Source organism: Haliotis rubra, unplaced genomic scaffold (genome assembly GCF_003918875.1).
Source record: "Haliotis rubra isolate DU_JTF1 unplaced genomic scaffold, ASM391887v1 Scf111, whole genome shotgun sequence".
In the NCBI taxonomy this organism is placed as follows: Eukaryota; Metazoa; Mollusca; class Gastropoda; order Lepetellida; family Haliotidae; genus Haliotis; species Haliotis rubra.
The window spans coordinates 599,626-614,486 of NW_025765015.1; the positions used below are offsets into that span (position 1 = coordinate 599,626).

The following is a 14,861-nucleotide window of genomic DNA, read 5'->3' on the forward strand; positions in this document are numbered from 1 at the left end:
CTTGAATTTGTAAATTTAAAAAAATAATTAGAGACCAAGAATTAGCATTTCATGATATCAAATCATCATAATTAAATACTGAAGTTCAATGTCTATATAGAATAAGAGGATGCAATTTAACACAGTTACAGAAATGACCGCATAGTTTGTAACTGTTTGGGCTGGAATACATTGTTATATAAGGCAAAAGTTCATTACAATGGTGACTGATTAAGCCAGACTGTTAATAATTAATTACACAATCAGATAGGTCTTGGAAGCTCTCCAACATGATTACACAGACCCAGGGACTGGGCACTTGGCCAAGTATTTCTCCTTAATCAGTCGGCTGATCTAGGTTAGGTAAAGGCAGAATTATAAAGCAGGTAGCATTCATATTTTATAAAAGTGTAACCTCATAGCTAGGTTGTTAGACAACCATGAGGGAAAACACATTTAAAATCTTGTAGTTTGAACACAGTTGGCATTACAACAGGCCTGTTGGTACTCAACATGACAGAATAATAACATGATATACCAGGTGTTACACAGACTGGAATTTTCTTTCTTTGTCAAACACAAAATACAAATGGAGCATGTTCAGTTGCAAGATCAGATTTCCTACTTTCAAAACAAAAAATATAGTTCAGAAAAGACATTTTAGACTGAGAAAAGAAATCTAGAATTATTGAGTGTACAGATTGACTATTTTTTCACTAAAACATACAGAACTCAAATCAGCCATGACAGATATTCTAATGGTATCTTTGTTCTTGAAAACAGACCTATAATCAGGATCTTTAAATGTAAAAAGTAATTCTATCACACATGAATCTTACCAATACTAAATTGTTATATGACTTATCCTATTTATTTATTACATAAGCTATGGTACCAGTAGATACTGCAATGTCAAAGTTTGATACAAATGCACAGTTTGTGTAAATAAAACATGCAAACAACCATGTGCATTACACAAACTCACACCAGTGCATGCACGGTGCAACAGTGAAGATGGCATGCACACACCAGTACATGGTAGACTATGGTCTGTCTACTCAAGTCTTTTATACCAACAATATTCAGTCACTATATTGTACATGTTGTTTTGGTTTCTTTGTTGTTAGTGAAAAAGTCCTTCATACGCATTCATTTTTGTAATGTTCTAGATGCCATGGGTAAGAAAGATGTATGACAAGTTTATAGACACTATAGATAGGGCTGTATTCACAGTATGTCCAACAGCTGCATGTACAAACTAACTTGGCTTTCTACTCTATTTTCATAGCCAAGAATTTAAATGTTACTTTATGTCTCTAGGGTCATTACAGTATTGTGAATATAATAATGTCTCAGGACAAGACCAGGAACGTTCTTCCAGTATGCGCAAATGTATGAAATATATGCAGGGAATAGAATATGTTCCATCCCAAGGGATACACATTCATTTACATGGTACCAAATTCTTGACAATAAACGTAACGGTTCTGTAATTAAAGTCATTAACAACTCTTCTGGTACAGCGGGTTAATGAGTGTGGTTTTACGCCACTTTTAGCAATATTCAAGCAATATCATGGCGGGGGAACACCAAAAATGGGCTTTACACATGGCAACCATGTGGGAAATCGAACCCAAGTCAACACATGACTCTTTAACTGCTAGGCTACGGCCCCACTCCCTTACAGTATAGTACAGTACCACACCATTTCGTTACTTTACAGGAACGTCGTCATATGAGCGAAATATTCTCAAGCACGACGTAAAACCCAATTTCACCTCACTTTACAGGACCCTGAATTTAATAGATAGGATTCTTACAAACCCCTAGTTTGGTTAGATAAGAGGAAAGCCAGATAAATTAAAAACTCAGACATACTATAAAAATGCATTTAGTTTTTTTGGCCAAAGATGGATCAGAGCAGTATTCAGAGATTGTAGGAAATACCACTGCAGTCAACATAGTGTGAAGGCGGGTTAGCAAAGTCTTGGTGATACAGGTTGATAATATGTGCATATTGGGATTAGTTTTCAGGATGAATATATATGACAGCAACTTGGCCTAGTGGTTACAAGAGGCAGCCCTAGCTACTGTCTACTGCAACACCGGCTGCACTTACCCGGACTCGACGCTCCGGACTCATCATCTGTGAGGGTGGTGGGAAGTGTAGGATATATAGGGTGGGTCAGGGGATAGGTAGTTAGGGTAGTGATGTGGGAGGGAAGGTCAAATAAAAAAGAAAAAGAAACAAATCTGTGAGTTTATGGTGAAAATATTACTACATGTTTGCAACAGTTTCCACTAGATTCACTGATGTCGCTTAGTTCTCACAAGAACAAATATTCTGAGAGTATAAACATTTATGAATTAACTAAAGCATTTATCCATGACATAAGCTTATGACATAAACACATGAATGTCATACCACAATGACATATATATATGCAAAACAGATAACAGAAGTGAGACTTTTTTTTCGCCAGTACAGATAGAGGTAAAATGTCACTGATAATTATTCTGATAGAATCCAATAACACAGAATCATTGTGTTATCGTTATTAAAGTTTTATTCTGAAAAACTCTGTTCAAGTATTTTTTCCATTGAATGAATAAGCCAAAATGCATCAAAGGTTTGTATAGTTTGGTTCACACAGCAACAGGAACCATGTATCACTGTACATGATATATACGTGAGATCACACCAAGTTTCTGATGCTGATTTTGATGCATTTTCTTTAAAGGGAAACAGTAATGTGGATGTGATGAATAGAATTAATCACTCTTGTTTTTGATACTGGAAATATTAACCTCATCCAGTTAATCAGCATTTGCAAAGGCTTGACAAATACTGATTAACAAGAAGACAAAGTCATCAATATCCCCCGCAATGGCAAAATACTCTTCATGAATATGTCTACGAGTTATGATTATGTCAAATGTTTTGGCGTGTATATAGCTAAGTGGAAGGAGAGTACTGAAAGGTTTCAAAGTTCTTCTCCAAAAAGGAGCACCACCACCAATTCAGTTGAAGCCAAAATTGTTGCCATGGAAACGCAAAAAAACCCATTTTATTCAGAAATCCAAAACTACCAAAAGGCACCAGTAGACCATCAGATCTATCTATGTGCCAAGTTAGGTGAAGAAATATTGAAAAGTTTTAGAGTTATGCTCCGGAAAAGTCAAACGTCCACGGATGCACGGACGGACGCACGCACGGAGTCCATTTTAATAACCCCCGCAAAACACGTTGCAGGGGATAACAAAGACTCAGTTGATATTTCCCATGTCAAAAGCACTTGTCACAAATCCTCGTTTAATTACAAGATGCTAATACATACAAGTGAATACAACGACATACAAAGTGATATTTGTTTCTGTGTCAAAACATAAACATGACATGATAAACGTGGGACAGACAATGCTGTAAATGTGACATGATTCAGGACTCTCTCAAGACATCCTGTGCCAAATACAATGTTGAGTGCTGTGGACCTGTCGGACAACATTCCAACATTGCAGGACATAAACTGTGATGATATTAGAGGTGCATTGTGGACAAACAATCAAAACATACCGCAATTTGTTCTTCCTTGCTTTTTCGTTTCTAATAAAGTTCACATCAAAATTAGGTTAAAAAGGATAAAACAATGAACATGATATTTTATCAAGTGGAAATGTTTCACATCAGAAATATATTCATCCCACATCTAAAGGCATTTTTGCAAAACAATGAACCCAGAAATGGTAATACTAAGAACAGCAAATTTGTGAATATGTCTTACTGGAGGTATCACCACCACCAACATTTCTTCTGAAATTTGTTTGACATTTAAGACAGTTTCTTCATATGACTGTGTAATGCAAACATGTATTAAGTACTTATGTCAGCTCATTAGTTAATGACTTCTCCTTTCGTTTTGTTGATGTTAATTTTTTGTGCGCAGAAATGGAAATTAATGTACACTTGCTGAACGCCTAAACACACATGGACTCCCACTTAAAAATTCTGGAATTGTACCAGCCCTTAGAATAGCTTTAGGATTATATAAATTAACTTGTGCGCTAATTTGCTTAAATGATTATTTGATTCAAACAATCATAATATAATCAATCTCGAAAATGTCTTCTGTCTTATTTGAAAGAATATTGAAATTAATACAAAATAACAGTCTTAAAATGAACTCTGTTTTAATTTTCATAATCAACATTAATGCTGTGGTGTGAAGATATAACACAAGAAGTTTCTCACCTCCTCGGGGTAGTCTGGGCTGGGGGGTTTGTCAGGGGTTAGCTCTACTGCTTCCTGGGTTTCGTCCATTGCCTTCATGGCTGTGTCTTGTCTAAATATAAACATGGGAAATGTTTCTAAGTCTACAAGACATATTTACATATTTAACATTTTACCAAACATTTTATCAGCACTATGGACGGACTACAATTTGACTTCATGTTCAACGAACATTTAACAAGGATGTTCTAAATTATTTTTTGGACAAGGCACTATCACAAGTTGCAGTCATATCAAATTAAACATCCACTGAAGATATATATATTTATTTCTTGGAAATGAACTTACAAGATCTGCATGAGTAAAGCTTGTTTGTGGTTTGCAAGTCTGAACTTCATCAGTTTACTATTTGCATATGGATCTTCTTTTGAGACCGCTGGTCGTTTGATTGGCGGTAGTCTTGGATATCCATCTGGGCCAATGCCGCCAATTTTGGTTCTCTGTCTGACCAGCCCAAGTCTCCCATTGACGGTTTCATCATCATTTGTAATGTCATTGGTATATCTGCCTGGGGATGCCATCTAAACACAACAAGAAAATACATTTAGTGTTTGTCTATTTGTTGCTTTATGGCAGTGGTCTGTAAATAATCAAGTATGGACCGACAATCTAGTGATCAATAGCATGAGCACTGATTTGTGCAATTGACATGTGTTAACCAAGTCAATGAGTCTGACCATACCATCCTGTTACTCGCCTATTACCACAAGCATGGTTGGTTGACAGCATTTCTAACTCAGATCATCACAGGTGACATTGAGTGAGGACAAGGAGTATGTATCTTACTGAGCAATATGGTGTTCACCATCATACATTTGAAAGTAACTGATATTAGGTAGTTTGTGTATGTCTGCATAGCATTCATAGTAAGGTATAAGAACTGTATCTCACTTGGGTCAACAGAACAACTGGCATTTTGGTTCTGAGTTAACTGAATGCCTCCATTAAATATATTTCTTTAAAATAGAAATTAATTTAGGTTGAATTTTTTTATAAGTGTGATTTATTTCATCGCTGTTACATAAATAATAGTTTCAATTTCGAAAATACAAGATTTTATTTTGCGTATAGCTTTTGGTTTGCATATTTTGAAAGATTAACATCTCATGTACACATTGAAGTTGTATTTTTCTCCCAGCAACTGTGACCTAGGAGTCATGAGCTGCAAGGAACCCTCTAACATGCTTGTACCTGGCTGTATTTGCATTGTATCGCCTGTATAATGCACAAAGAATATATATTGTGACTTTTTGTAAGTTTTCTACTATAAGCCAAAAGATAGCCCTTTTGCTCATAAGTAAATCATTCGCACAAATTAAAATAATATATTCATACTATGAATTTTTTTCCCACCACGAGGTTCTTAGTTTTTATTGAAAAAAGTATATCCATGAATTACCTCTTTTCTAACTGGTAAGATAAGATATTTGAGTGACCAACATAAGTATATCTGGGTTATTTCAACCATTCCAATTCATATATTTACAGTGATGGATATATTGTCTCAATTCCTACTTAATTTGAGTATCGAGAAAGTTGATAAATGTAAAATAAAAATATACAAAACGTTATACCTCTCTATCATCACAATGTCATTCCTCATTTATACAGCAACGAATTCTAAATGAGTTAGATCTGCCCTGTCTGCGAGTCTGAGATATGTACGTAAGTTGTAACAGTTTGAGACGTTTGGCATTGTTAGGTGAATAATTGTTTAAGTGTGTCATTCTTCCAAATTACTCAGCTGAGAGTTACATGTTAGTCCCTTACACGTCAGGAACCTGGCTACATAAGTTTCGACAGATATCTACTGATGATGCAGCACTTGTTAGCCTGGGCGATTTGTTTGGCAATGGATGAATGATTGTGTTAGAGCACTCAAAACATTACCTTTTCAAGAAGTCTTGGTTGAAATACAACACTGTTATTCCAGTTCTTTGTAAAGATCGAAATTTTCGCAGCAAATTGTATAAACTTTACATTTTCGTAATAGTTACGCGTATCACCATTTCGCACTGCGTTGTTATGGAAGCTTTAGACTTGAGCCTCCATAACGTTCTAAGCCAGTCTCGACGGTCGTGTAAGAAGAGACATGCGATTGGTCCACTTCGGCAGTAGTGCCAATGAGAACGTTTGTCTTATACAACGTCAGCAAGTGCGTGGTAACCATGCTGTCTCCAAAACAAGCAGGGAAAATGGCGGCCGTCTGTGATTTTGACATATCCAGTGAAAACATCTGAGTGAAATTGTATAACGTAAAGGTATGTTATTTCATATTCGTTTTCTGTTTAAATTACACTTGATGTCAGAACGCTTCACATACATATAATGCGTATACTTTTACAGTGCATAAAACACCCGTTGTCAAGCAGGCTACTGAATATTTCTCATTGAAAATTCGTGGAAGGTAGACAGATTAACGTGGTTTAGACAGTGTTTTGTTTCAAAATAGTCTGGAGTTATTTTGGAGTTTATAGGAAAATAAAGTGTATATAAAAACCTATTTATTTGGGAACAAGTCACACCTATTAAGTAAGAAGTTATATTAGGCCTAATATTCAAAACGCCTAACGTTCCTATGTCTAACGCATTTATTTGTTTCTATAAATTCATGTGTTTTGACAGATAAGTTTGACTTTTTGAGTGATAGTTGACAACTGCATGGGAACATGTTTTGCAGATTTGCAATATACGTTGCTGTTATAAATTCCATTTTCAGGATCTAGGAAAATTAGCACACAGATTGGCCCACAGATTAATAGTGTAGGTACACATGCATTTTTACAGTCACTATTCCATGCTACTAATACAATTATTTTACGGCCATGGTTATTGCGATTACTCGCTCTATAATGAGGGATGTGGAGCCTCACACAGATTGCATATACTCTGATGATGGCTTGGTTTTTTAAAGTTATATGTTATAAAAATGAGTGAGATGTTTTATGATTGTTCATGTGATTGGCGAAAAAACTATTGGGCATCCCCAAACCCATAACTTGAGGATTGTGTGTTGAAGCTCACATTAAGCAGAAAACTGATGCAGCTTTAATTTTATGTGGCTTATTAATTTAGCATAAATGATGCTCAAAATTTAATTTTAAAGCAACCAAAAAAATTCCAATTGGTACTTGAAAATAGAAGTTTAATAATGGAGTACAACAGCATCATCAATCGCTATACATCAAAACAATAAGAGAACATGTATGTATACAATTGTATCATATGTAGCCTATGACATTTATTGCTGACTTATATAATTTAAACTTTTTCTGTCAAAAACATTTGATTGGAGCCATTGTGAAGGGCCCCAAATCCTCAGTTATTTTAGCCTGCTGGCTAAAAATGTGTCCTAAGGAACTTGTCCACATCTTTACTAAAATCGCGGAAGGTACAGGGGTGGAAATAACCCATTGCCCGACGTTCGAGTCCAGTGTTTTTTTCTGTCGGGCAAGTAAATTTGTATATCACGCTGTACCGGTGTCCAGTTGACTTTCCAATGTTAATAATGTTTGTTTATTTTAAAAATCAACAAGAAAACAGCCGGTATAGTGGAAAAATTATCAGGGCAAGTGATTTTACATGTGCCACTGTACCGGAGTACACTAGCAATTTAAAGTTATTTCCACCCCTTGTGGTAAACATAGCTCACTTAGTAAAAAGTATGGTCTTGGAATTCAGATATTTAAACTATTATGCTTATCAATGTAGTTTGATATGTTGATATATATATATATATATATATATTTGCAGAATTATGTCTGATCAAGAAAAAGGTGAAGTTCCAGGTGAGTCTGCAGACAAGGAGGATTCTCCCCAACAAGAGACTGCTCAGGCAGAGGATGCTCCCCAGGAGACAAACCATGCCCCTGATGAAGCACAAGGAGACACTGCTCCTGTACAGGTGCCTGGAGAATCAGAGAAACCTGAGGAGGGAGGGTCGGCTGGTGTAGAAACAACAGGGGACACCAATGTACCTGTTGATAGTGAGGTTCAGAAGGAAGAAGGAACAACAGAACAGGGTCAGAAGGAAGAAGTGACAGACGAGAGTCAGAAGGAAGAAGCTACAGCAGAAGAGGGTCAAAAGGAAGAAGTAACAGCAGAAGAGGAGGGTCAGAAGGAAGAAGTAACAGCAGAAGAGGGTCAGAAGGAAGAAGTAACAGCAGAAGAGGGTCAGAAGGAAGAAGTAACTGCAGAAGAAGAGGGTCAGAAGGAAGAAGTAACAGTAGAAGAGGGTCAGAAGGAAGAACAGAAGGTTGATGAAGCGGAAAAGACAGAACAGGAACACACTGGAGAAGTAAAGGCTGAAACTGAAAAGGTAACAACTGAACAAAACGATGAAGTCGATGATGATGTGAAGGAGCAGGATAAGCCAGAGCTGGAGGACAAGCCTGAGGTAGAAAGAGCTCCTTCCGTAGCAGAGGTGGGCACTGAGATGAAGAAGACAGAGCCTGACGAGAAGCAAGCAACCCCAGTGCAACCAACTCCTCCGGTGAAGACCAAGATCAACCTTGATGCTACTGCCACAGGTAGAATGTTTATATTACCAAAACATATCTGCATCCCTTTATCAAACGATTTATTCTAAATAAATTTCATGTTATTTTGAAGAGGTCTCCATAGAGTAACTAAATAAGAGAGAGAGAAAAAAAGCATCACAATGCAAGGCTACATATGATACAATTGTATGTTACAGTGAAGTTTGTGTTGATGCCAAGCGGTCAAGTGGTCACTCTGGCATGTACATTGGGTCAGACTCTCCTGCAGCTTAAGGAACATTTTTCCAATGAACTCAAGATGCCGGTTAATCTCATCATGATCATGCATGATGGTAAGTAAACAGAGTACTTATATATCCTACAGTGTACACAGCAATCAGTCATCACTTATTGTTTGATCATTCTATACATCATTCAATGACTGACAGAGGTTTTAGATCACAGTTCTTTAGTTCTTTAATTGATTTGGAATTGGAAGACATTTTTTAAGTATTACACATAGATATGGTACCGCAAGATGTCACCAAAATTGATGGGTAGTAATAGGCTAATGCACAAAAAAGTTGAATATTTATGTGAAACTAAATGCTGAAGTGTGTTTAACCTCATGGGATATCAGAGTTCATAATTAACAGAAGTCTTCTTGTCTGAGGCTAGTTCTATTTCAGATAGACTATTGCTAGCAACATTATTATAGCGAGTACCACATTTAGCATAAGGTTACATTGGCAGTGTTAAACAATAGTGGCATCATGTGGTCATTTGTCAAAGTATTTTTGTTGGTACATTTTACTTTTATCCTTCAACTGACCACTGTTGTGTCTGGTATGCAGGTAAAGGTATAAGCGAGAAGTCAACTCTGGCTGATCTGGGTGTCGGTCCTAATGGCACAGTTCAGCTGGAGATGCAGTCAGCAGATCCTGTCAACACACCCATTAAGTCGTACCGTCCTCGTCAGGAGTATCACATGCCTGATGTCATCACTGTGAGGGTGCAGGGAGGTCAGTGCTTGGTACCATTTGTTGTTCTTGTAGTCATCACTATGGAGTCAGTGTGGACATATATGTCTACTGACCTTGCGAGTCGATATTTCAGCCTCTCATCTTGATTCTCAGGCAACACTTAAAAACAGCTGATTTGAAAGCTTTTTATGTTTGAATGTACACTCAAGTGTAGAAGATACAAGTTGTTAGCCAAAAATGACACTTTGGACATCTTACATGTCACATAGACGCAGACCTGTTGCACAATCTTTCAAAGTGAAATATGGAGTACCAAATATTAATTGTTTTCATACTTTGGTCAATCAGGTGGTTTCCGAAGTTTGCAACTTTTAGATTAAGTGGAATAGGCTCATCAGAAAAATGACAAATGACTATTAGTCATAGTGTATCAATTTTCAAATGACTCTTAGTCATGTAGAAACAGTTTGTCTTATCAAGGCAACTGTCTAGATGTAAATGTGTTTGAAATTCTCCAGATGTAGATGATGGAGATCCCAGAGACATTGTAGTTGAGATTGAACGAGCCACAAAGAAGAAGCCATTCTTGGGAGGATTTCGTCACAAAACAACTGGTGTGGAGTACCACAACGCTTCAGCACAGACAGTCACCAAACCGAGACCTGTGTCTAATATAGAACGCTTCTGTCGGGACACACAGACAGTCCAACAGCATCACCAGCGACAGCAGACCACCAATGACACATCAACACAGATGACAAAGATTGGTGTGTATGTGTCCAATATGCCAGACAAACTTCTCATCCCCGGCCAGTACACGACAGCTGATGACCATCTGGCCATGCTTCTTAGAAAGGTAGGTGTTTGTGTTCTTCCCTTATTCGTTACCTTAAATAAATGGTTGACGTATTCTGTCTGAGTTCTTTTTGTGTAGCCAATGAGGATCATAAATGCATATCAGATGGCTTCATAGAATTGCTTGTTGAGATTGTATGGAATTATGACCCGACAACACGGGACATGGCATTGATCAGTCACTTGTTATTATATTACTGACTTAATGTAGACACACACTTGTTTTATTTCAATCATGAAAAATTCAGACTTACGACTTGAGTCACATTTTACAAGAGAATAGCATGCTTGTTGAATAAAACATACTGTGACTACTTCAATTTTTCATAATATGGACTTGCTAAACAAGTTTTCATTCTAGTTTAGATTCTATTTAACACATTAATTGTATCTCAATTTAAATATGAGAAAATAAGACAAAGAATGCAGTACTTTTAGCAAGAGTTGATGAAAGGGACATTTGATAGAAGAAAACTGCGGCTATTGAGTTCAGAGCATTGCCGAATAAATCTGTGATGAGTCTGAGGTCTAGTGAGTACCGGGACTTGATTTGTGTGAAACATTAATGTGTTTGTTCTAGATCATCATCATCCAGAAGTACTACCGCCGCCGCTGGTTGGCCAAGAGATACGTACACAAGCTGAAACAAGACAAGCAGCGTAGGTTGGAGTGGGAGAAGGAGGAAGAAATCAGGAAGAAGAAAGAGAAGGAAGACAGAATAAAGAAGGAATTTGCAAGACGAATGAATCCAAAGAACAAAGAAGACTTTGATCTTCTCTTTCATGCCTTGGAAAGTAGGTGGAAGACTGATTATTAATTAGTTTAGCAATAGATATTTCTTCATCTCAAACTGTTTCAAAGTAAATTAAATTATTTGGGGGGTTCTGTTGTGCAGAAGTATGAATTTCAAGTGATGGTAGCAGTTGAGACTTTTGACTGGTTAGAATGTGATCCCAGTAAAGGTGGGAGGTTATAAATCTGGTGTCTGCTGCAGAGTGGAGGCAGGAGGAGATAGAGCGCATCAACACCACCCTGGAAGGTGCTGAGAGGAAGGCTGCTCTCTGTATGTTGCTGGACCAGGAGACCCAGCTGTTGGCGGCCATCGACCGGCACAAGCTGGAGGCTGGCACTGAGAACAAGGAAATGCGTATCCAGAGTTTCCTGGAGAAGGTGAGTGCTTTTTCTAGCAGCAGAAGCAGATAGGAAGGTGGGGTAGCTAATATTTGGAAGCTTTCGCAGTCTTTGAGCATCACTTTCATGAGATTTTGATGTTATCATGTGGATTTCTATGAGCTGAACTTACTAGACCAAGCACAATTTTACTAGACACAGGCTTTGGATTAGTGGGTTAAGTCACAGACTGTGGTTGAATATACTAAAGCTAAACATATTACAACATATTATAGTTACTTTATTTGGTGACATATTTTCAACAATTACTACCTATAAATTGTGAAGTCACTTACTGTACCCCTCCTTTTCCCCAAGGTTTGTATCCACACTTTAGCTTTTTACATCACTTTGTAACAATGACACACCCTTCACAGACTTCATAAAGTGTACACAAGTGAGGGGATTGTATGATGATTGTAATCCATTGATTTGTAGGCTGCTGCTCCCAAGAAATGGAAGGGTCATGATGGAAAGCTCACTGAAATGGACACCCCATACACAATTCGAGCACGAGAACTGCGAGATATATACAACAGTATTAACATGAAGTATCTCACTCAAGATGAGCGACTGGATGTCCTTCTCACTCTCAAACACACTGTCAAGGTGAGATCCTGATACATCACAGCACTGAATGCTTTAGATTACCTGAAATATTGAACTTCAAACAAGTTGTCTTTTCATTTGCAAATCATTACTGTGTGTAGCAATAAGATGTCATGAGAGTCTGACAAGAGTGTTCTCAGACCCTATCCAATTACAATAGGCATGGAGTTTGTATCAAAGTTCAGATACAAAACTGAATCTGTAACCTATAGGGAGCATAATGTTCTGTTCCTATTTCATCATGTCTTTGCCAAACCTTTGTTAACATGTATTCAGGTGTATATTAAAGTTACCTTTATCGTGTATTCCATTAGGAGCATGACTGCAAGTTGACACAGGAGATCATCGAACTGATTGACAGAGAAGCTGACCTGTTGATGCGGGGTGTGAAGGAAACAAACTTGGATGGACTGAGAAAAAGAATCTCAACCCTTTTCCTCCAGTACATCAAAACTCCCACTTTCAACCCCGAGTCTGCCAAACTCCTCAAGGTAGACATGCTGTTAATACTGTATACATGTAGTTCATCACTAGAGGACAGCTCCTTCAATTCCTGTATATGATTAATTATTATTGTGGAAGAAATATGGATGATATAGGTAATGCCATCCAAATTATTGATGGATAGATCCTGTGTGTCTTGTTGGGACCCAAGTTAACGACCCCACACATATTGTTGGGTATATGAAAATTGTCATCATATATTATTATGTGCATGTCAACAGTTAAGATCAAATGACTTTAGAATGTAACAGGCATTGTTCACTTCCATCCTGATTGGTCCTTGCACTCATTTCATGTTTGTTGTATTTCTGTATGATGAATTCACTGATAGTTATCTCCCCTGCCACACACAGGTACCCCAAGATCCATCCACTCTCCGCAAGAACATCTACTTCTGTCCAAGCTGCAACAGTTACCTCCCCTCCACCGAGTTCTCCCTGTCCTCCAACTCACGCTATGTTGGCAAGTGTCGCCGCTGTGGCAAGACCGACAATGATGCTCGAGTTCGCCAGGACTTCAGCCATTTCCGCTTCATGCTGAAGTCACTGCGGAAGGCTGAGGAGGGATATGGGGACGGATCCCAGATTGCATTCTTGTTGCAGGTGTGTTTCTATACAATTCATTTAATAATAATGACAATAATAGTAATGAGAGAAACATGCTGGTTTTTTTAATGTAGAGCTGGGTTACCTGTAGGTTTAACGTCCCCAAATTGAATTTAGAACAGAATGTGCTGGCTGATCTCTAATTCAACAGAACACTTTTGCAGTTTAAACATTATGAAATACTGATTTTATGTGATCACATATGAAAAGTGTGAGTTTATTGACAAAATTGTTTACTTTTATTACAGTGTTTGTGTACAAATTGTTATACAGTTGTGAAGCAAGTTGTTTTTTACTGGGTCCACCTTTTCATCCGTTAGCTTCTAAGAAGTACCAATATCCAACAGCACAGTGTGTAATGTATATGTATGGTTGTGTCTGCAGGAAAACGACCTGCAGTACTTGGTGGAGAACATCTGGAACAGCCAGAGCATCCTGAGTGCCTGGGAGGACCTGTATGACCTGATGCTGGTGCGCTGGGACAAGCATGATGAGTGGTCGCCTTGGAACTGTGTGCTTCTTACCAAGGAGGAGGCCTCAGCACATGACAGGCTACACAGTCTAGAAGAGGTAAGAAGGAAACAGCATGAGGGGGAATGTTTACCTGTATTGTCGGTAGAGAAAGAGTTTGTAGTATTTTTCTAGACTTGCTGCCTTAGTTGATGCATGTCAGTGTATTCCAGCTGGGCAGATTGATGCTCACGATGTAAATCATTGGATTGTCTGGTCCAGAAACGATTATTTTATGGCCACCATCATATAAGTGTAATATTATGTAATGTGCAGTGTTAAGCAAACTGGAAACTACACGTCTTGTATTTCAGGGTTACGGCCAAGTGTTCATCCTCAAAGTGAAGCAGAAGCACACACTGGCACGGAACTACTTTTCCCGTCTCCCTGGGATGGCGGAACTCATCAGGAAGAGGACAGGCATGAGGGACATCCAGAGTAACAGAGGACCATCCGTGGCCGGAACAGCGGTCCCAGTACAACAGAAGGCATGATCCTCCATATACACGTCTCTTTGACAGGAATACCAAGCTGTGATATAAGTTTATAAGAGGATCTCACTTTGATGATTGTGTTTATTGCATAGAGGTGGTTTCATGTTGTGCAGATGTCCTTCCAGTGGAACATGTTGACTTTCATTCTTCATATTTCCACCCATGAAAATGATTTGAAAGTAATTGGGGAAGTATATTTTCTAATATTTCACATTATTCATGTATTATTCTGTACATATTTTTACCAGAAAACATTTTGGTGTTATCATGTGTTTTGTCATTAAACTTGGATTATGTACAAGTTAGAATCTGGAATTTTGAACCTGAAAATGAGAACTTTGATCATGATTGAACTTGTATTTCAGAGGTCAATATTCGGTCGATTT

The 14,861-nt window shown here is 37.9% G+C and overlaps 2 protein-coding genes across 2 annotated transcripts in view; one reads left to right on the top strand and one right to left on the bottom strand.

Annotated features, from left to right (window-relative positions):
- Positions 1-6,328, bottom strand: part of LOC124287917 (dynein axonemal heavy chain 12-like) — a 79,960-nt gene extending 73,632 nt beyond the window's left edge. The window contains 5 exon segments of the mRNA XM_046724408.1: positions 2,099-2,125; positions 3,554-3,583; positions 4,229-4,319; positions 4,556-4,788; positions 6,158-6,328. Coding sequence (XP_046580364.1) covers positions 2,099-2,125; positions 3,554-3,583; positions 4,229-4,319; positions 4,556-4,788 — 381 coding nt within the window. The 5' untranslated portion in view covers positions 6,158-6,328.
- A 108-nt stretch (positions 6,329-6,436) lies between these two features.
- On the top strand, positions 6,437-14,513 carry LOC124287925 (IQ and ubiquitin-like domain-containing protein). The gene is made up of 12 exons (XM_046724419.1): positions 6,437-6,528; positions 8,021-8,796; positions 8,964-9,098; positions 9,600-9,767; positions 10,247-10,584; positions 11,164-11,377; positions 11,578-11,753; positions 12,192-12,362; positions 12,677-12,853; positions 13,220-13,468; positions 13,856-14,041; positions 14,296-14,513. The coding sequence occupies exons 2-12, from the start codon at positions 8,025-8,027 to the stop codon at positions 14,473-14,475; spliced, it is 2,766 nt and encodes a 921-aa protein (XP_046580375.1). The 5' UTR covers positions 6,437-6,528; positions 8,021-8,024; the 3' UTR covers positions 14,476-14,513.
- The last annotated feature ends 348 nt before the right edge of the window (positions 14,514-14,861 follow it).

What these genes read in the sequence shown, in the direction of transcription:
- LOC124287925 (XM_046724419.1), top strand. Translation starts at nt 8,025, where the DNA reads ATGTCTGATCAAGAAAAAGGTGAAGTTCCAGGTGAGTCTGCAGACAAG. An exon ending in TGGCCATGCTTCTTAGAAAG is followed by an intron (nt 10,585 to 11,163) that starts GTAGGTGTTTGT and finishes TGTTTGTTCTAG; the next exon opens with ATCATCATCATCCAGAAGTA. An exon ending in AGTCTGCCAAACTCCTCAAG is followed by an intron (nt 12,854 to 13,219) that starts GTAGACATGCTG and finishes TGCCACACACAG; the next exon opens with GTACCCCAAGATCCATCCAC.